The sequence below is a fragment of the Erythrolamprus reginae genome, chromosome 1 (genome assembly GCF_031021105.1).
Source record: "Erythrolamprus reginae isolate rEryReg1 chromosome 1, rEryReg1.hap1, whole genome shotgun sequence".
NCBI classification, from domain to species: domain Eukaryota; kingdom Metazoa; phylum Chordata; class Lepidosauria; order Squamata; family Dipsadidae; genus Erythrolamprus; species Erythrolamprus reginae.
This window is the reverse complement of record NC_091950.1, coordinates 337,047,441-337,071,148: the sequence shown is the minus strand read 5'-3', so window position 1 is coordinate 337,071,148 and position 23,708 is coordinate 337,047,441. Positions and strand designations below refer to the sequence as shown.

Genomic DNA, 23,708 nt, shown 5'->3' with positions numbered 1-23,708 from the left:
TATCTAGCCATCTTGTTTTCTGCCGGCCTATTTTTCAATTGGCTTCCATTTCACAGCCTATCAAGCTTTCTTCAAGAATTCTCTGCCTATCATATCCAAAATAGATAAAACTTTAGCTTTATACTTAATGTTTCAGTGATCAATTTGCATTTTCTTAATCTGGGTTTAGATGTTTATGTATTTATTTATTTTGGTAACCCAAGATATTCATTTTGTTCAGATTGGACCTCAATTCAAAAGCATTACTTTTTCTACAATTAGCTTTTCTGATGTCTGGCTTTCACAACCATATTAAAACTGGGAAGATGATTGCCATAATTAGTGTCATTTCCATTTCAATATTCTGTCTAGATTCGTCTTTCTAAAAAAAAAAAAAACAAGGGTTCAGTTCAGTGTGCTTTGAATTGGATTGTTTCTTGCAAAGCTAGTTTAGTGTTTTCTGTAGGATATGTGAAAACTAGATATTCACATACACACACACACATTCAAAATGCACCAGGATGCCCTGCATTTTGAAGTATTGAGGAACACTTGTCCTTCACACTTTTTTTGTGTTTTTATATGGCAACCATCTGTATATCTTTTGCGAACATGATTCTTACCCAAAGTGTGAAACAAGCTCTTACTCACCCCTCACTTGTCTTCTTAAATTATAGACTGGAATTGGATGACCTTTTTCCTTTTAAACAAATTGGATTGTGTTGCTTACTGCAGGATAATCTATTGAAAAACTTTACAGACTTAATGTTTTTTTAGCCCAGTCACATTTTTTCCTGTAAAACAAATAACATCAGCTCCAAATTAAATTTGCCTTTTAAGTTGTAATACCAACATTTTTATGTATGCGATATGAATTGTATTTAATAAAATTAAGCTCAATGGGGGGGGGGGGATATTGGCGTCACACTCTTTCCACATTTTTAAAAAGAGCTTTAGATTGCTTTGACATGGAAGACAATTGATTTCTTTTTATTATAGCTCTGTTGTATTGTCTCTCTTGTAAGCCCTCATTTCCTTCTGCCTCCATCCCTCTCGGTCCTCCTCCGAGCTTTAACACCTGTTTCTGCTCTGTTGCCTTTTTTAGGGCCGCCTTCATTTTTTTTTCCTGGGAAATATATATACTGTATACAATATATATTATAATTACACTCTTTAAAACTCTTTCTGTTTCCCCTGACACCGAACACATTTATTAGGATTTTTTTTTTCATTTTACACGGCTAGTTTATTGTCACGAAAAATGGAGGCATAAACGCCCTTCCAGCTACAAAGCTGAGTCTTATTGTGTCCGTGCGCGGAGCCCATTTAACCCGGCCGTCCTCAACAGCCAGGCTAACTAACAGCGACTCTCCTTGGAAGCTCCCGGGCCATGTGGCCCCGAAGTCTGCGGCTAAAGGTCCTTGCTCGCACGGCTGACGAACAAAGCGCTGGGGAGACGAGTCCTTCCCCTCAGGGTCTCTCTGGAGAACGGGTGGCGGAAGAAAAAAAAAAGCCGTTGCTCTCTGCGCCTCGGAATTCCCGGCTTTTTCCTCCCCGCCCCAGTGCTTCTCGTAGCCGCGCGCCTCTTTCCGCTACGTTCATCCTCCCAGCCGCCGTTTCCAACCACGAAGCCTACGTGCCTCAGCCGAGGACGGAACAGGCTGACGCTCGCGTCGACAAACCGACCATCTTCCAAGAGTAGGGGAAGAAGTCCAACGGCCGCCCCGAGGACGCGCGCTATCCCTAGCCGCCCCACAACCCACAACCCGATTGACGTCACTAGCTGGAATTCCTCCTCGCGGCGAAACGCGGAGACGCGCAGGCGCGCGCCTCCAGAAGACTCAGCCAGGCACAACAGCCACAGTGCGCGAGCGAGCGAAGTCGGCTATCGGCTGCTCCGCTAGCCAGGGGGGCGTGACGGACAGGTAGCGTTCTTTCCCCCCAAAATCAAAACAAAATAAAACCGCACGACAGAGACGTATAGTCGATATCGTCGCCTCGAGGCGGGTCAGAGCCGCCTCCCTCCCCTTCCCCCCCCTTCCCGGGCATGTGCAACCTCAAGACGTCCCTGCTTGCACTCGAGGCGTGAATTGTGGTAGTGGCTTCGCTTGTTCGAATCTCTCTTGACTGCCAAAAGTCTCCCGTTTCTTGCTGCAAGGTAAGTCTTCGCGCTGGGCGAAGGAGGGCGGGGATGGGGAACTTATAGGGAAAGCCCCCCTCCAGCTGCTGACAATGGATCTCAAATCTCTCAATCACTCTCATCTATCTATCTATCTATCTATCTATCTATATCTATCTATCTATCTATCTATCTATCTATCTATCTATCTATCTATCTACAGTATCTATCTATCTATCTACAGTATCTATCTATCTATCTATCTATCTATCTATCTATCTATCTATCTATCTATCGATCTATCTATCTATCTATCATCTACTTACCTATCTACCAACCAACCTACCATAGTATCTAGCTACCTACCTATCAACCAACATACCAAACAACCTACCATAGTATCTACCTACCCACCTATCTATCACAGTTATCTATCTATCTATCTATCTATCTATCTATCTATCTATCTATCTATCTATCTATCTATCTATCTATCTATCTATCTATATCTATCTATCTATCTATCATTTACCTACCTATCTACCTACCTACCTATCATAGTATCTATCTATCCACCCATCAATCCATTTATCTGTTTGTTTGTTTGTTTGTTTGTTTGTTTGTTTTTAAAATTTATATGTCGCCCAAGTCCAATTGGATTCTGGGCAGCTTACAATAATAACAACAGTTAAAAGACAATGTAAAAATACATTAATAACCCTTTAAAAAAGCCATACATATTCTCAACTATTCATGGCCATTGGTTTGGTTGAGAAGAGGAGCGGGGGTGTTGGAAAGAGAGAGTTTTGGACAGTGACAGATACACAGTTAGTAGAGTTGGGGCGTGTCCCAAGTGTCTTCAAAGCGTGCATGTTGCATTCGTGGTCTAAATAATACGCTTAAAGTTGTCACTGGGATTTGCCAGAAAACAGTACCGTAAGGCTGTATTTCATTAAAGGGGCCCATTTTATGCTTTTCATTTTTTGCTACTTTCTGCACTACACAGAGAGACTTCTCACGTAATTAAGGCTTTCGTCTGACTTCCAACCATATCAAATCAAGAGTGTGGCAAGAAAGGGTGATTCTTTCTAATGAACAGAAGCTCTCTATGTACGTGTTGTGTGTATATGTGTGTCTGAATTTAGTACCTTGAACTGCTGGGTACAGTATTCCAGGCCATGTGGCATCTGATTAAAATAATCGGAGAAGGCAGAGATGGTACGTGTGTCCATAGCACATATAATAAGGAGGTAATATCAGTGCATCCATCAGAGAATGAAGGTTGTGGGCAGAAGGCAAATATTCTGAGGAAGTGGGAGAGATTACAAACTGGCACCGTTTGTTGTTTGTGCCTTTTGAGGATAAAAGAGCCTTGTTAGCGGATGCTTGTTTATTAGAGTAAGCTGGTTTCTGAGGAACATTTTAACTGTATGATTAGCCACTGAATGTAAAGTGTAGGTTAGAATAGTCCTGAAAAAGAAAGAAAGAAAAAGGTTGGAAGCCTCAAACCATCAAAGCACATTTTAAGAAAGGTTGCTCTCCCCCCCCTCTCTTTTTTCTCTACTTGAGAGCTGATAGAGGGACAACATTGAGGGATTTCAACTGTTCAGATGAAGGAGTGCTAGAACAGATTTTAGTGCAAAACAGACAGACCGTTCCAGTTGTACTACAGTGATAAAAGCAGGGCGCTAGCATTAGATAAGGAAAAAAAAAAGATCAGGGAGATTTTAAACTGTTTTCAGGCAAGAGATGAGGAACATCCAGTAACATTAAAGATCATGGACATGTTTCAGAATGTTCAGAATTTAGCGACAAGTATGCAAAACCAAATAGCTGTTTAAAGATAACAGTCTTGGAGAAAATCTATCTATGCGGTCACTAGGAATTGAAAATGACTTGAGGGGCATATAATCCTTCAATCAAAGACACCAAAACGAATAGGAAAACCCCCTGTATATTATGTGTGTGCATAAATGTGCCTATCCACACACAAATTCATTTGTATAAGGTCACAGCATATAAATAACAGATATTGTTCACCATATAATCTAATATTAAAATAATAATAATAATAATAATAATAATTTATTAGATTTGTATGCTGTCCCTCTCTGAGGACTCGGAGCGGCTCACAACAGGACAATACACAATATACAAATCCAATAGTTAAAAAAAACCAGTTTAAAACACTTAGAAAAATAATTATACAACTTAAATATAACTTATTGTTTACAATATCTTATTTTTGGGCGGATGATGAGGTTCATCAAGCAAAACCACAACAAAAATATCATGCTCTGGCCCTCTGATTTAGTCGAATAGTTCTGAGAGGTAACTGTTTGCCCCAAATGCTTCTAGATCTGTTCTAAAGTAAGTGGCCCTGATCGACTGTGTTATTTGGAATTATCTGTTATCTGAAAAGTCAGTGAAGGGTAATTGGCTCCTTTTCTGTGATTGCAGTTGAAGTGCTAGAAAACTCAGAAAATGGATCCTTTCTACCTACTGTATATTTTTCACCCCTCACCCCCCAGTACCATTCAATGAATGGGATGGGAATAGCCCTTGCTCTGCTGTACAGATTTTTGAAAAATGTTTTTGGCTGGAACAAAAATAAATAATAAACCAGACTATAGAAATGGGAGAGCTGAACTCCAAACCAGATGACCGCAAGGGGGACTCTAAGTGTGAGAAATAGATGACTGATTGGGATAGCCCTACTTAGGGCATTGAGATAAATGGAAATGAATGGGAAGGTATGTGTCAGAAAAAGATTAAGGATGCAAGTTCATGAGTACAGAAACAAGAGTTTTTAACTTCTGGAAAAGACTTTTCTCTCAGTATTCCAGAGTCAGGGTAAAGAGAAGCTTGAATTTCCATGGAGGTGAGCAATCCAACCACTGTCCCAAAGATATGTGATGATAATAGGTAACCTGATCCTGAGAGAACTGGAGTCGGCACTCTCCATATTTCAAGGGAAATATGCTGTTTCCCAAGTGTGAATATACAGGAGTGATGGAGAGACACTAACCCGATTAATCAATCCTACCGTCCTTTTCTTCTATTTCACATTGGGACAAAGACACTGCCAGAAACAACCTGGAAGAATTATCAAGAGACTATCAGGGGTTAGGCAGGGAAGCAAAAATAGTTGGAGTACAAGTAGTAATTTTTTCCATACTTCCAAAATCAAGGCCTGAAGAAGGAATAGAGGATTTGGAGTTAAAAATGCAATTATGTAATAAACTGTGACATAATAATAATAATAATAATAATAATAATAATAATAATATTAAAAAAACAAACAAACAAGTTTTTAAAAAATGAAAAGAGGGACATGTATGAAAAGCAAAATTTGAAGAAATAGCCAGAATTTATAAGGAAAGGAACAGGTAGACTAAGGCTCAGAATGAGCTGAGGCTTGCTGTGAGTGTCAAAAATAAACAAAAAGTAGTTTGGAGTTATGTGTGGTACAAGAGAAAAATGATCAGTCTGTTGGTTAGAGAAGATAGCAAGATGATGATGGGGATGGGGAGGACACCACAGAAGAAAAGTGTAGGCCAAAACAGACTTGAAGGCTAAATCCTATGGAAATCGCTTAAAAGAACTGACATATTATGGGTTATTCTTCTTAGAGCAAAGGTAATAATAATAATAATATGGCAGTACATGGTGACAACAGAATCAAAAACTGGATAAAATTACAAAATACGAAGATCTACAAATAGAAATAGAACAACTGTGGCAAAAGAAAGCACAGATACTGGTACTACTGCTATTACTAAGCACCTTGGATGCTGTCGCATCTGGTTGGACCATGTGACCATAAAGATGCTTGCTGATTGGTTAATGCAGCCTCTTTTAAAAGTGGGAGATTTGCCAGGACATGACAATTGGGACTATAAAAGAGCTGTCACACCAAAGGTTGTTTGCTCACTCTCTTAGATGTTAGCCAGGAGTGCATCATTATATTAGCTGGGGCTTCAGCCCCAAATAAAGAGTTGAAATGTTCCTGAGCCTCGCCTCACCTCACTCATTAACGCCATGTTAGCATACTTATCACTGGTGACGAAGGTGGGTTTGTAGGCATGAAAAGTCACTGCTGAAGCACTGGAGCACTGAGGTGACGAGACGTCGCATCAGCAACCCAGCCACAGAATCGCTTCAGAAGTCTCAGTTAGCAGCATGGCCACCCTCTCAACATTTGCTCCGTTTGATAAAAAGACTGATTCCTGGGATTCGTTTTTAGATAGATTTGACTGTTTCTTGGCTGCAAACGATTTCAAGGGGCTATGTGGGGATTGTAAACTGGCTGTGTTTTGAGGGTCTGTGGCCATGACATATTCGAAATTGGTAGAGCTTTAATGGCACCCAAAAGGTCCAAGACATATCATGGCCAGTCCTCATTGATAAATTACAAGAGCATTATGCTCCTTTGCTTTGATTATATATTATATGTATACTGCTCAAAACAAATAAAGGGAACACTCAAAGAATACATCCTAGATCTGAATGAATGAAATATTATAATTGAATACTTTGTTCTGTACAATGTTGAATGTACACAACAGCATATGAAATTGATTGTCGATCAGTGTTGCTTCCTAAGTGGACAGTTTGATTTACACAGAAGTTTGATTTACTTAGAAACATAGAAGACTGATGGAAGAAAAAGACCTCATGGTCCATCTAGTCTGCCCTTATACTATTTCCTGTATTTTATCTTACAATGAATATATGTTTATCCCAGGCATGTTTAAATTCAGTTACTGTGGATTTACCAACCACGTCTGCTGGAAGTTTGTTCCAAGGATCTACTACTTTTTCAGTAAAATAATATTTTCTCATGTTGCTTTTCCCCCCAACTAACTTCAGATTGTGTCCCCTTGTTCTTGTGTTCACTTTCCTATTAAAAACACTTCCCTCCTGAACCTTATTTAACCCTTTAACATATTTAAATGTTTCGATCATGTCCCTCCTTTTTCCTTCTGTCCTCCAGACTATACAGATTGAGTTCATTAAGTCTTTCCTGATACGTTTTATGCTTAAGACCTTCCACCATTCTTGTAGCCCGTCTTTGGACCCGTTCAATTTTGTCAATATCTTTTTGTAGGTGAGGTCTCCAGAACTGAACACAGTATTCCAAATGTGGTCTCACCAGCGCTCTATATAAGGGGATCACAATCTCCCTCTTCCTGCTTGTTATATCTCTAGCTATGCAGCCAAGCATCCTACTTGCTTTTCCTACCACCCGACCACACTGCTCACCCATTTTGAGACTGTCAGAAATCACTACCGCTAAATCCTTCTCTTCTGAAGTTTTTGCTAACACAGAACTGCCAATGCAATACTCAGATTGAGGATTCCTTTTCCCCAAGTGCATTATTTTACATTTGGAAACATTAAACGGCAGTTTCCATTGATTTGACCATTTATCTAGTAAAGCTAAATCATTTACCATATTACAGACCCCTCCAGGAATATCAACCCTATTGCACACTTTAGTCATCAGCAAATAGGCAAACCTTCCCTACCAAACCTTCCCCTCTGTCACTCACTTGGAGTTATATTGTTTTGTTTAAGTGTTCCCTTTATTTTTTTGAGCAGTGTATATACTGCCTGACATCCAATGATTCTGAGAGGACAAAAATCAATGGGTGGAAGCTTTATAGACAGAGAGTCAAACATGAGGAATTTCCTGAGTATGAGAGCGGTCAAGCAGTGGAGCAGTCTGCCTTCTTGGGTTATAAATATCCCATATCACTGAAGGTTTTCAAGCAAAGGTTGAAATGTCATTTGCCTGAGATGGTTGAGGACTTCTACCAGGGATAAAACTGGAAGACCAAAGTCTCTTCCAATCCTCTTTTATGATTCTATGACTTGCGTGACTCCTGACCAAGGAACCTGTTGTAGCCCAAGAGATTGGTCAGTTGGTTTTATAGTGTAGACAGCAAAACTTTTCACAATTTTAAATATTATTTAAAAAAACTTTCGTTTTGGTATGTTAAATGGCTTGATACATTAATCTTATACAGGGCATAAGTTGTCTTTCCTGAAGAACTGGCAAATCATATCTAATTTCTGGCCACTATGCCATAATTTGGTGGCTCAATTAAAAAGGGCCACAACATTGCAAGTTGCTGTTCTTCCTCTAGATGGTGCTGTTGGTCTATATTAATGGTTCATTTATTTGATTTACATTAAATACTGGATAGTCAATAATTAAAATATTTTTAATAATAATAATAATAATAATAATAATAATAATAATTATTATTATTATTATTATTATTATTATTATTATTTATTAGCTTTGTATTCCGCCCCTCTCCAAAGACTCGGGGCGGCTCACAACAATAATAAAACAGTGTGACAATGTAAACAAGTCTTAAGCATAAAACGTATGGAAGGTCTTAAGCATAAAACATATCAGGAAAGACTTAATGAACTCAATCTGTATAGTCTGGAGGACAGAAGGAAAAGGGGGGACATGATCGAAACATTTAAATATATTAAAGGGTTAAATAAGGTCCAGGAGGGAAGTGTTTTTAATAGGAAAGTGAACACAAGAACAAGGGGTCACAATCTGAAGTTAGTTGGGGGAAAGATCAAAAGCAACATGAGAAAATATTATTTTACTGAAAGAGTAGTAGATCCTTGGAACAAACTTCCAGCAGACGTGGTAGATAAATCCACAGTAACTGAATTTAAACATGCCTGGGATAAACATATATCCATCCTAAGATAAAATACAGAAAATAGTATAAGGGCAGACTAGATGGACCATGAGGTCTTTTTCTGCCGTCAGACTTCTATGTTTCTATGTTTCTAATATTAAAAAAGCATCTTAAAAATCCATCATTTAAAAACCATGCAACACGCGCATACCATATATAAAACTATAAAAGCCTGGGGGAGATGTCTCAATTCCCCCACGCCTGACAATATAGGTGGGTCTTAAGTAATTTGCGAAAGACAAGGAGGGCGGGGGCAGTTCTGATCTCTGGGGGGAGTTGATTCCAGAGGGCCAGGGCAGCCACAGAGAAGGCTCTTCCCCTGGGGCCTGCCAGGCGACATTGTTTAGTTGAGGGGACCCGGAGAAGGCCAACTCTGTGGGACCTTATCGACTGCTGGGATTCGTGCGGCAGAAGACGGTTCCGGAGGTATATAAATAATAGCTTTACGGTTATTAACAGTTATAGGGCCTACATCTGATTACCGGTATGTTTTTTTTCTATACCCATTAAAACCTAGAATCATGATATAATTAAAAAAAAATCATAACACCATTGCAGTTTTCCATTCTGATTGGTTAATGCTATCGGGTAGTATCTTTCTTTGTAGGTTCTGTCTGAGGACAACTTTAGTTTTATAACTAGTGAGATATGGTTCTGTGAGCAGGTCCTAAAGGAGAAATGTCTTGAACACATGACCAAATTGAAATTTTAAATTTTCATCCAGCGGCCAGACATCTTAGAAATCAAAGGTTGCATATAAACCTAAAAATAATGCTTGGAAAATACTTAGTAGGAATTTCTCCCTTGGTGGCTGGACTCCATCAAAAATGACACCAGGTAGAGCATAGAACAACTCAAAAAAGTAGTGCAAGATCAGAAGATGTGGAGAGACCTGGCCCATACAATTGCCAACTGTCAGACACAACTAAATGGATATCACCAGCCTCATCCTCATGAAATGCGACAAAGAAATTTGGCTTGTGTTCTAAATCATTGGTCCCCAATCTTTCCTGCTTGGTGGCCCAGCTATGGGGAGAAGGGAGCTGGGCTGTGGAAATAGTGAGCTGGTGCACATATGCACATGCAGCCCTTGCATGAGTGGCAGGCTTGCACGCAGCTTGACTTGCATTGACCAATGGGTTGCTGTGTGCGAGTGCCCGCAGGTCCACTGCTCACACATGTTGAGCTGCATGCGTATACACGTACTCTGGCCAGCCACTTTAAATGGGCTGCGGCCCAAAGGGTTGGGTACTCCTGTTCTAAACCAGAACTGGCATACTTCCCATTTTGTTTTATAATCCCAGGTATAATTTGGATGGAAATAGCATAAAGCAAACAAACAAAATCACTTTGCCTTGTTGTGATTTAAATAAATGTAAGTTATACTGAATACTTTGAATTCTGTCATTTTTAGTATTACTGTACATCTATTAACTTGTGATAGATGGATAATGAAAATTGGTTTCCTTTTTTTTTAGCAGAAAATATGATAGAAGTAAAATGGGATGTAAACCAAAAGTGGAGAGTATTTTGGGGGGCCTGGTACAGATTTGAAGATATAAAAAATTTGGAAATTTATTTTCTAAGAGTCTGTACTGCACAAAATATAGTTATTATTGTGTACCGATGTCAAAAAAATAGACATATATCTATATTCATGGAGCTAGACAAGACAAATTCCTTGTGTATCCAATCACACTTGGCCAATAAAATTCTATTCTATTCTATTCTAACCTTTCATTTTATAATCCTGTATTGTGCTCAGAAATTAACCCATGGGATGAACTTCATTAGAAGCCTATTTGTTGTAGTAGTTGTATTTTAAACAGATATAAACATAAGTACTTTATGTAGGCATTACAGCTTTCAGAACAGTTAATTACATTTGTATGAGATTGATCTAGCAATATACCAGTGAATTTTTCATCTAGTAGAGATGTCCTTTCCCTGCCTCTTCCCTTGTAGAAAATAAAGATGCTATTGTGTGAAATAGGCAAGATAATAATTTCAGTTCTATGAAAAAGTGTGAAGATTTTCTGAATTTCTGCATAATTTTCTATCAATCAGAACTTGACGTGCTCCGATTGATGCACACTATATATGGAATCTGAGTGAAAAAATAAAGTTTCGTTTTTGTCTTATTCATTCCGTAAACAAAGGTCATCCGTATGATGGTGCCAGTGTGAAAATTGTAGTTTCTCCTTAATTCAATCAGGTGCATTTACAGATGTAACTAGGGCTAGGTATGTTACTATGCATTTGGTACGCAAGGTAGAACCCACTGCTAAGAATAGTAATGCTTGACTCAAATTTACCAAAGGCATCTGGACAGCTTTCCAGATTTCTAAAGGAACATTTTATGGATAGATGAATCAAATATGAACATTTTGCAATTACAAGGAATTGTTATGTTTGGCAGAAAACAAACATTGCATTCAGCAGTATGAAAATCCTCTCCCTCCCTCACCCACCCATCCATCCATCCACCCACCCACCCATTCTATTCTATCCTACTGTACTCCAGGAGTGATTCATGCCACTTCTCAAGCATTAGGTCATACAGAAGTACAGTATACTGTACAAAGTGTGGAAGGAAATGGCTGCAGAATAACATATTTCATGTTTGGGAAAGATCAACTTAAAGAGAAAGGGGGTAGAGTCTGAAATGAGCAATTCATGCTAGTAAACTTTCAAGCATTATTGAGCTGAAGCAGATTGCCATGGAGAAATAGGCCAGAATTTCCACCCAACTGTATAAGAGGCTGACTACCAATGAGAGGAAGCTTGTGGTTATAATTAATGATGATGCAAGTGGTGCAACCAGTTACTGCCTCTAAAGGGAGGGGAGGGCAATTCACTGGGCCATCAGATAGCATATATGTGTGTTTATTAAATAAATGAATCAAACACCAAACTTTGATTGCTATTTGTTCATGTACTCACTTTATATGTCACTTTTACAATATTCAGTGGCAAAAATATGCAGGGAAAAGGAGGTTAATATTTTTGCAAAATGGTTTTTTTTTGCCCCCCAAGTGATTATGTGTCTTTATTTTGGCTGTCCTTTGCTTTCTTCTCACCAGATAGGTTAAGCTTTAGAGTTATTGATTCATGGTTGGTTTGTTTTTATTTATTGTTTACTTATTTATTTTGATTATATACACAAAGACATTACAAAACATTCAAACATACATTGACAGGAAGCACAGTTCCTGTGCAAGAATTACTTGTGAGGGTTCTGGAGTAATTTTATTTTTCTTCTTTCTTTTTTGCAGTATACCTTTGCATATATTTGCTTTAATCTGACTCTGAAATTACCCTCTGGTACCTTATTTAGTAGGAGCATATGCAGAGATTTTGCTGTGTTTTTAAAAACATTCCTGTCACTTACAAATATTCAGTTCTCTTGTAGCACTTCTCTTTCCCCTGGGCTATATGCCTGCACAATAGCCACTGGTCCTTCTATCCGTTAGTCTTCTCATATTCTGTAGAACTATAAAGATGGGAGGAGAGCAGTACATCTTTGATATCAAGTTTTTCTTTAACCATCCATTTGATTTTCACATAGATCACATAGCCCAGGAATTTAAATTGAGATGCTAAGCTAGATTTTCTATTAATTTCATTGCTATTTGTAATAAAAAAAATATTTTCCCTCCCTCAAAATAGCATATCTCAAGTAAAACTGTAATGCTGCAATAAAGTCTGCATCAGAAGAGCACAATGCAAATAGCAATAGCTCTTAGGCTTATATACTGCTTCACAGTGCTTTTACAGCCCTCTCTAAGCTGTTCACAGAGTCAGCATATTGCCCCCAACAATCTGGGTCCTCATTTTACCCACCTCGGAAGAATGGAAGGCTGAGTCAACCTTGAGCCTAGTGAGATTTGAACTGCCAAATTGCAGCCAGCCAGCAGGCAGCAGAAGTAGCCTGCAGTGCTGCACTCTAACCACTGTGCCACAACAGTTCCTAGCAATAATACATAAAATATCTTAATATCAAAACCAAACCTTTCTAACTATCAGTAATAGCAGGAGAAATAGACAGGCAAATTATAGGGAAGTTTGTATTATAGATTGCCATTGCTTCTCACTGATTGCCAGGATTTTTACTCATGACCTTTTTCAAAATCTGGTCATAAGATTTATTTTACGACAGAAATAAATTGGTCCTTTTAAGGTACAAATAAATCAACTGATTCTCATTTTCAGTTCTCCCTTTGCAGCAGTTTTGTTTCTGGTACTGTATTAACTCTAGATACATCAATTTTGAACAACATTTTAACCATTTATAAATATCTCAGTACTACTTTAGTGGGACTTCACATATTGTGTAAAGGAGGTTTTTTTTAAAAAAATGTTGCCTTTATTATTTTATAAACCCAAGTTATGAACATAACTAATACCCTCTTTATCCTTGGTTTTCTGTGAGATGGGTTGGGCTGAGCCAGAGGACCCAATTTTAAATAGGGGGAAGTGATGAGATTTACAGATTGCAATATTAACCAGGGTCAGGAACTATGAGAGAGAATGACTGGCCGAAGTCACCCAACATGCTTTCATGCCTAAAGCAGGACTAGAATTCATGGTCTCTCAGTTTCAGACTTGCCCCTTAAGCATTGGGCAAAATTGACTCTCTATTTAACTATTACTGATTAAATAAATTGCTATATGATGAATTGGCATATGTTAAGCTATGATTTTTATATTATAGTTGTTGAGTTTACAAAATGGATAAGATAAAGCAGAGGAGAATAGGAAATATTCTGTGTTTTAATATGAGAATCTAAAACTAAATTACCAGAAAAAATATATAAAAGATGTTTAACTGTTTAGCTCAACATTATTAGTTTATACTCTACAAATTACATAACTGGATTTGGAATTTAAAATATGAAAGAGAGAATAAATAAAATTTTATGTAGTGTGATTTATGTCTTACATTTTTATTTGTATTTTGATAGATCAGAAGCCATGTTTTTACCCTTAAATCTGGCCTGCAATTCTTTAAAATAAAGAAATAGTGTATTTCAAGGGTAAAATTTCATTTGACAGATAAATGCAGTTCCCTGATTTGTAAAACCAATTCAGGTTTGAGTAACTAAGATGCCAGATTAGTCTTTCTCTTTCTTTCTTTCTCTCTAAAGCTATTATACAGAAATGGGTAACTTGTGGCGCCCAGAAGCATTTTTTAAATCCCAGAGGCCCTGAAACTGATAGATGAAAATCAGTGGTATTATTACTTATCACTGAGGACACGAAATGTCCTGATATTTTAAAAGAGGAAACCCAAGAATAGGCCAATTAAAGAAAATAAAGCAAAATAAAAAAACAAGTTATCCTATCCAAATAATTAGTAGGGGAAACCCTTGCTTTTCCTGTCCCTTACAATTCTACTCTGCCAATGCAGCCTTTACTCATTCTCAATTTAGGGAGTTGTCCAAAACTGATCTCTCCTGCTATAATAAATGATTTCATTATGAATTAAATATGACAGGTTATTATTAGGTAACCTGATACTGAACATATTGAAAAACCTTGGGCAAGATTGTAGAGATAAAATTCCATACTGGCAATTGAATGAGGATTGATCAGTGAAATGAAAACAATATCTAAGGAGAAATTGGAGCTAGAAAAATATATCTATTCTTAGAATGGTTTATCTTTTGAAAATAAACGATTTGTAATGCTCTCATTTTTATTGATCTAGGAAAATCAGAATGAAGGAGATAATGCCTAATAACAGTACAACAAGTATATCTCAAGCAAGAAAAGCAGTGGAGCAGTTAAAAATGGAAGCATATCTGGATAGGATAAAGGTAAATTTGAACTTGTAATCCTATTTACAAATTCTAACCAGCCGCTGGTTAGAAATCTGCAGAAGCTACTCAGATTTTCAACACAGCGTAGCTAGATAAGAATTTTCATGGCACACTGGCATCCATACTAGGCTGAAGCTAGTTGTTTGCCATCTGTCAATATGATAGTGCAATTTCCCTTTTTGTTCAGTGCGGTTTAAATCTGTAGCTTTCCCACCATCACCAATTTTCTCATAGCTCAAGGGACACCTGTTTCGCATGTCTCAGGCAGGGAGCTGGGTGGCAATGGACACAACAATTATTCCTTCCTTGGCACTCTCTGGTTCTTAGTGAAACTCCTACAGATATTATTCTATGATATTTGTTGCCGTAACTGTTTACAATTGCCTTCACTATTCATGGATCAGTGTCTATTGCAGAAAAAAGGGGGTTCTAGGTTTCTCCTAGAACCCACTGGATTCTTGAAATCTGATGCAGGTAATCCCAGGCTAAGGTCGGAACTGTGGGATTGAATATAATGTATAATATATATGTTCAAATATAAATCCATTTGGATAATGTTGGAATTTACTCAAGTTGCATAAATACAAACGTTTAGGTTATGCTGAAATTAGGGTATATTGCTATTACTTATAGGGTACAGCTTTTATGCTTGAAATAATTGCATGGGAAGGAACAGATTAACCTTGAATTATTTCCCGAGCAGCTTTGTAACTGTCTTAATTTGCTGATATTTTTAATCTCTTAAGAAAAGACTATCTCTCTCCTTTTTAACTTAGGAAAAAAGATTATATCCATTGTAGCTGGAGTTAGATAATTTGTGGAATGTTAGATGTGATACATCCTTGCAGAATGCAATTTTGTTGAGTAAACAAAGCAGTATTTAGAAGTGTTTTAAAGCTACAGTATTGGCATTTCTTAAAGTTTCTGTCCACAATATAGAACAGAGGACATCTTGGCTTGTAAAATTAATTAAATGTTGTTACAAGTTGGTTCAGAGACAATTATGTGAAGAATAAACCCTCCCCAGAACACCTAACCCGCTATCTTTTGAAATTCTAAAATTGTTTCTCAAAGATCTCATTCATCAAAAACACTTCCTAAGCAGATTTTTCTCTGGTTTCAAATTACTACTGCACATGACAAATTTTTGGCTTGAATATTTTAGATTGTGATTTTTTTTTTAATATTCATAAGACAAGTAAAATGAATTTATACACATTTACTTCTCTTTGGAAATGAAACACGTACATTGTAAAATAATTAACTTTTAATTTTTTTTTAAACCTTTATTGTTAAAAAGGAAAAATTGTACATGGTAGAACCGTCTTGGCAATATCTCCGCCATATGATGTACGACACAAGTTTATTCTGTGTTCAATATACGTTACTACTTACTTATTATATACGCATACTTAACCTCTTAAATATACTTATATTTGTACTATATTGCATATATTGCCTTTTGTTTCAATCTATGCATCCTTGTTCTTACTGGTTCCGACTTCTATTCCTTGACCATTGGTAAAATCTATTGCAAATCTCTTAGTATTCTGTATCTTCTTCATTTTTCAGTTCTAGCGTCAGTCTGTCACATTCTGCAGAATCAAGTACCGGTATTTTCCTTTCTTTAGGTGTGTTTTCACTCTTCCGCTGTTGGGCATAAACTATTCTTGCTGCTGTTACAATATGCAATATTAAATACGTTAACCCTATTACTGAGATCTTCTTCTATAATTCCTAATAGAAATTATTGTATTTGAGTTGCAATCTCTGTCCCATCATTTCTTCCAACCAAATAATTAAATAATTAAACAACTTTTATTACTTTCTCAAATAACATACCCACATAAACATTACTATATTTCTGCATAAGCATAAGCAGAGATGACTCATTCCCACAAGTACAAAACATTCTGAATGATACATTAAAATTGTCATTTTGAAAAAGCTGATGCCTTAGGATCAGGACTATCAATTATATTGTTTTATGATGTTATATATAATCTTTTATGTCACTGGTAAACAGTCACTGCCTTATAAAATTGAGTGCATAATTAAGTCCATGTACTTAGCTATGGTTTATATAACCATGGTTTATTGAAAAAACACTATTGCTGACTAAGTTAATGGTGACATAACACCCCCACACACACAAAAAACCCTTAGATTTGTACATTTTAGGCTAGTAGCCAAGCATAGCTCTTTGTATTCAGTGAATTAAGTCAAAATATATAAAGAACATGCATGCAAAGAGAAGAGAGATTAGATCTAACAATTATGGAAAGGAATACAGAGACTGGGAATTTAATACTGTTTATTAGCTACTATTTCTTCTCTTCCAGAAGTTGAACATTATCTAACCTAGTTTTATTTTTAAAGCTAAATGGCTTCGATTTTATATACTACTTGGATGATCGCACATCTGGAAACCATATGCATGCCCAGGACATGTTCAAACAATAAGATTTTAATTACTAAGCTGAGCAATACATAGATGTTTCTTAGTATATAGAGCTTATTTACATAGCTAATATGTATACCAAGCTAATAAGTAAACCATAATGCGTCTAATTTAACTATTGCATCCTTTGTTTTGAACAACTAATAATTTTAAAAAGCTATTGCAATGATTTCAAAATATTGTAACATTTCATATTTTGGTTTATTCTCAGCATGTGGTAATAGTTTTTCAATTCAGCAAAAATAAAAGCTATCTTGATTTAATCACTATTTGTATTAACAAGAGACTTGTGTATATTTGAAGTTAATATGCAAAGATCCGATTGTCCAAATAGGAACTGATAAATTAAACTCTTAAAATATTCAGAATAATGAACAAAATATACTAAAATATTAGACCTTAATTAAAGAGTAGCTAGGATCGAGATGAAACTAATGCACTGCAGATAAATATTGCTGTTGAAAGAAAATTCTTTTAAAAAAAACAGTGAAATCGAAAAAGTTAGAGATAATATTGGCAGAAGAAATTTGTATGGTATAACTAAAGTTTTAGATACCTTTTAGAACAACAAAATTATGCTGCTGACGTCCAGTCAAGAAACACTGATTTTTTTTAACATAAGTAGCACTGAGAACAATTGCCTACAGCAGCTATTGTGCTTTTCCCATTCTCTTTTGAAGATGGAATTGTTAATTATTTCTAAAATAGTGTTGTGAAATCAACACTGGCATTAGTGAGATGTTTGTGGATGTGCTCATTTTAGATACAAAGCAAAAGCAGAGTGGGTGTCATTGCATGAACAGTAATTATGTCTGTCTTTTCATGGAAGGTGCCTGTAGTAATTGCAGCATTTTGTCTTGTCACTGAATCTTATAATTATAGGGTATCTAACAGGATTATAGTCTAACTTGGGCTGTTTTTAATCACCTTCTTTACTCTGAAATGTAATGATAACATTCTCTAGTTCTTTCAGAGATTGCTACTTTGTTTTAAATCATAAATATCTGGTAACAACCCTCAGAGGTAGAATTTGTGGTAATATTCATCTATAATAAACCAAAAGAGATTCAATCAACTATGGGTTTAATGTAGTTACATTGTTTGGCTAGTGAGATCTGGAAACCAATTTATCAGACATTGTTTATTCCAAGTTACATTGCTTGATGAAGGATACATATTCCAAATTTTAGTTTCTTTACACAAATTTCTAATCTAATTTTGCCTTGTTTTCCTTTCTGTTACTATTTTACAATCTGCTAGCACAAAAATAACTGACAAATCTAATTGAGCTTTTCTTTTTTCTCTCTGAATGTTTGTACTTGTGCCAGAATGTACCATTTGGTACATTATTATAGACTAAAAATAAAACGTGTATAGGAGCTATATATGAATTTTTTAAAAATGCTTGGGTTTGATGCATGGCTTCTTCCTTATAGCATTGACTTTGTTCCTTGGAGTGACCTATGGTTGACGATAGAACAATGTGCTCTGTTTGGGTAACAAAACTTGTGATAACTTATTTGCATTATGCAGCTCTATCACATATATGTACTATTTTTAGGAATTTACTATAATTTCAGAGAAATTAATAAATAATATACTGAACTAAAGTCTTGAGATGTATGCATGGTGTGCAAATCATATTCTCAAAAAAAAACAAACCCTAATCTGATGTGGCAATGCAAAACCTTTAAAATAATTTAACATTGAATTGTTTAATTATATGATTACTGCTTATGTTCTTAATACTTTTGTGTTTCTGCCTTTTTCAAAATTATACAGTGTTCCCTCGCTTTTCGCGGGAGATGCGTTCCGAGACCGCCCGCGAAAGTCGAATTTCCGCCAAGTAGAGATGCGGAAGTAAATGCACTATTTTTGGCTATGAACAGTATCACAAGGCTTCCCTTCGCACTTTAAACCCCTAAATTGCAATTTTCCATTCCCTTAGCAACCATTCAGATTATTACTCACCTTGTTTATTTATTAAAGTTTATTAAAAAAAATATTTATTAAAGGCAGACAAAAGTTTGGTGATGACATATGACAGGGGTCGACAAAGTTGTTCAGAATCTAGGAGCCAGCCAAAAAATTTAGGAGCCAGAATTTTTTTTAAGCAAACTTGGTTTTTTGCCGAGTCTCCACCTGACATCGCTTTCACCCCCTCTGTCTCCTCCTTCCTCTCTCATCTCTTTCCTTCCTCTCCCTCCCTTTCTCTCTTTCCTTTCTCTCCCTTTCTGTCTATCCTTTCTATCTCTCACCCCTTCTCCCTCTTTCATTCCCTTTCTCTCCCTCCCTTTCTCTCTCATTCCTTTCTCTCCCTCTTTCCTTCCTATCTCTCTTTCTTTTTCTCCCTCCTTCATATCTTCTTTCTCTCCCCCTTCCTCCCTCTTTCCTTTCTCCCCCTCCCTTTCTCTTCCTTTTTCTCTATCCTTTCTACTTCTTACTCTTTCTTTCTCTCCCTCCTTCATTCAATTTTCTCTACCCCCCTTCCTCCCTCTTTCCTTTCTCTCCCTCCCTTTCTCTTCCTTTTTCTCTATCCTTTCTACTTCTTACTCTTTCTTTCTCTCCCTCCTTCATTCAATTTTCTCTCCCCCCCTTCCTCCCTCTTTCCTTTCTCCCCCTCCCTTTCTCTTCCTTTTTCTCTATCCTTTCTGCTTCTTACTCTTTCTTTCTCTCCCTCCTTCATTCAATTTTCTCTCCCTCCCTTACTCTCTCTTTCCTTTCTCTCCCTCCCTTGTTCTCCCCTGGGGCTGCCTGTGCCTGCCCTGCACCACCCAACACGGACGGACAGCCCCCGGTCGTCGGTTCGTCGCCCCCCACCCCCCCACGGAGGGAGATCAGGCTGGCGAGGGCGGTAGAACTACGTCACCAGCCACTGGAGGGAGATCGGGCTGGCGGGGGCGGCGAATCCACCTCCCCAGCCGCGCGGAGGGAAATCCGGTAGGCGGGGGGTGGCCGCGGCTCCCTGCGCGCCCCTGGAAAAGCGTACAGGGAACGGTGCCTGGGGCCGCTTTAGCCGCCCCCCGCTCCCCCCGCCATCTCCCCGCGACTGCCTGTGCCGCTGCAGCCGCGGCCCCCCCCCCGCTCCCACCGCCAGTGCCCTCCCGCCGGGCCCCAAAGGACACTTGCCGATGACGACAGGGAACCTTCAGCTGGGCGGGCGCTGCCGTGCCGGTGCCTCCGACCTCCCGGTTCCTGCTCGATGCCGCGGTTTCTGGCGCTCTCCTGCTGGGCCCCAAAGAAGGAAGGCGGGAAAAAGGCGCGAAGAATGGAGCTCTCCTTCCTGCCTGCCTTCTTTGGGACCCAGCAGGAGAGCGCCAGAAACCGCGGCATCGGGCAGGAGCGGAGAGGTCAGAGGCACCGCAGCGCCCTGCCCAGGCGGCACACCGGTTGGGAAACGCTGACATACAGTACAGCAGGCAACATTTTCTAGGCGCCAGACAACATTTTCTAGGCGCCACTGGCGACCAGGCGCCTGGGTTTGTCGAACCTTGACATATGACATCATCGGGTGGGAAAAACTGTGGTGTAGGGAAAAACCCTGCAAAGTATTTTTTTAATTAATATTTTTGAAAAAACATGGTATAGACTTCGCGAAGTTTGAACCCGCGAAAATCGAGGGAACACTGTAATACAGAGAATTTTGGTGAGAGGCTGGGAGATAAACAGAAAGATTTCAAGACTTATGTACAAGCCTAGGGCATCTATATGGTATAAAGTAGAGGTCTTCAAACTATGCAACTTTAAGACTTGAGGACTTCAACTCCCAGAATTTCACAGGTCTTAAAGCTGCCAAGTTTTTGGACCCCTCCCCTGGTATAAAGGACTACTACACAGAAAATATTCAAACTGTTTGGATCAATTTATTAACACTATTGCAATAGTAATAATACTTAGATAACCCTTTGCCCATTTTTCTTTTGTTCTTTTTCTTTCTTCTTTTTTAAAAAATGCTTCTAGGTATCCAAGGCAGCTGCTGATTTATTGGCATATTGTGATGCTCATATGGGAGAAGATCCCCTTATTATACCGGTGCCTGCATCTGAAAATCCCTTCCGGGAGAAGAAGCTCTTATGTACTATCCTATGATTCACCCTCCAATTAAAAATGTTACATGTGAAAATACTTTACTGATGGTGCATGCTTTTCCTCAAAGTTTTCTCCAATATAGTCTTTTAGTCTAAAAGTAATCATTTCTAGAACACAATATATTCTAAGTTAATAAAATTTTAAGTGAAGGTTTTTAATGTCAATTTTTCTATCAGTGGTATGTGTTCAACATTTCTATTGTTCTATTTGTGTTTTGTAATAAAAAATCCTATTTATTGTTAAGTATGCGATAATTAGATTCTGTTGGTTAAATTTAATGAACAGTCTTTGGCTTGTTTGCACAGTAGACTAGCCATAGCTTATATAATAATGGCTTATGAATTAACCAAATTGCCTGACGGAACACACAGTGAATCATAAATCAACCAGATTTATACAACACACAGTCACAAATTGGCCAATCGACTTTTTAGCCTGGTGTGTGGTGTGCCAACCCAGGCTGTCGTTCAGAGGGACTGAAACTATGATGAGCAATACGCCCCATCAATTTCTTAACTATTTTATTTCCATGTAAAAAGTGGAATTTTTGAAGAAAATGTGCTTGACGAATGTTTGAATTATGAATATTAATGTTAAATCAAATCTTCCCAATTAGCTGCCTTATGCCAAGTCAAACAACTAGTCAACTTACTTGGAATTATCTGTACTGATGGGCAGCACCTTCAGGTTTTGAACAGGAGCCTACTTAAGCCCAACCTGAGATGCCAAGAATTTAACTTAGCACTTTTAAAATCTAAAATGTGTTCTTTATCATTAAGATGTTACTCTTCTTTTTTGTATTGCAGTATGCTAATTGCAGGAGGCAGTAATAATTATTCTAACAATAGTACCAGCACATAAAAAACCTGCAGGCCAAATAAAGACCATACTGATTTCATTTCATAGGTCAAACTGGCACAGTGTGGAGCCCAGTTTAAACAAAGAATCATTTCTTAAAATTTAATATGTTATAGTTTCTCTGCATACAGATTCCCATTTCACACTATAAACTATGCAGCCTGCAGCAAAGGATGTCATCTTGATATGTTCCTAAATATTTCAAATTATATACCTCTAGCCTTTGTAATATGCTAAACACAGATTTCTAGTACAATTCAGTGTGTATTTAGCAACATAGATTTCTATGGTCTTTATATTGGCTCTTATCTTTAAAAAAAATCTTAACTCTATGCTGGTAAAAGCTTGTTTGTGTGAAATCGATTATATAGTTCATATGTTGTATGATAAAATGTATTGTCGATCATTCTCCTTACTTGAATATTTTAATAAAAGTTATTTTTAATTTGGGACTGTGGTTCTAGTAATTTATTTGTCTATTGGAGTAACACAAACTATTTGTACATCAATTTTTAACCTGGGGTTAAAATTCCACTAATGCCATACATTCACTGAAATAGTTCTTTTTTAATCGGTTTCTGATCCCAAGTAAGTACAGTGATCCCCCGATCATTGCGAGGGTTCCGTTCCAGGACCCCCCGCAACGAGCGGGTTTTCGCGAAGTAGCGCTGCGGAAGTAAAAACACCATCTGCGCATGCACAGATGGGGTTTTTACTTCCGCAGCGCTAGCGAGGAGCCGAAGATTGGGGGCGGCGCGGCTGTTTTAAAACATCGCCGCCGGCATGGGGGGCTTGCCAGCACCCCCGGACCCCCAACCCGGGTTTGGGGGGCTGCTAGGAAGCCCCCCATGCCGGCGGCGACGTTTTAAAACAGCCGCGCGGCTTCCCAACTGAGTCCCGAAGACAAACGTCAAAGGCGAACTTCCGCGTTTGTCTTCGGGACTCATTGTGAAGCCGCGCGGCTGTTTTAAAACGTCGCCGCCGGCATGGGGGGCTTCCTAGCAGCCCCCCAAACCCGGGTTGGGGGTCCGGGGGGTGCTGGCAAGCCCCCCATGCCGGCGGCGATGTTTTAAAACAGCCGCCCCCAATCTTCGGCTCCTCGCTAGCGAGCAGGCAGGCGGCGGACAAGCCGTTCGCTGGCGCCGCTCGCTCGCGCTTCCCAGCTGAGTCCTGAAGCGGCGAGAATGAACGGCATGGGCGGGCGATGCGCGAGCGGGCGGCGGACAAGCCGTTCGCTCGCGCTCGCTCTCGCCGCTTTCCAGCTGAGTCCTGAAGTGAATTCGCTTCAGGACTCAGCTGGAAAGCGGCGAGAATGAACGGCGTGGGCGGGCGATGCGTGAGCGGGCGGCAGACAAGCCGTTCGCTCGCGCTCGCTCTCGCCGCTTTCCAGCTGAGTCCTGAAGCGAATTCGCTTCAAGACTCAGCTGGGAAGCGGCGAGAATGAACGGCGTGGGCGGGCGAAGGGCGGGCGTGGGTGGTGGGGAAACTCCTTGCTGATGCCCGCCGCTCGCCCTCCCGCCAGCAAGAGGGGGAAGACCCAGGGAAGCCGCCCAGCAGCTGATCTGCCCGGCGCCATCTATGCATGCATGCCCATAGAAAAAAGGGCACGCATGCGCAGATGGTGTTTTGACTTCCGGGTTGAAAAA

The 23,708-nt window shown here is 38.8% G+C and overlaps 1 protein-coding gene across 1 annotated transcript; it reads left to right on the top strand.

Moving 5' to 3' along the window:
* The first annotated feature begins 2,048 nt into the window (after nucleotides 1-2,048).
* On the top strand, nucleotides 2,049-22,512 carry GNG4 (G protein subunit gamma 4). The gene is made up of 3 exons (XM_070733988.1): nucleotides 2,049-2,137; nucleotides 14,543-14,651; nucleotides 21,076-22,512. Exons 2-3 carry the CDS (start codon nucleotides 14,553-14,555, stop codon nucleotides 21,202-21,204), a joined length of 228 nt encoding a protein of 75 aa, XP_070590089.1. The 5' UTR covers nucleotides 2,049-2,137; nucleotides 14,543-14,552; the 3' UTR covers nucleotides 21,205-22,512.
* The last annotated feature ends 1,196 nt before the right edge of the window (nucleotides 22,513-23,708 follow it).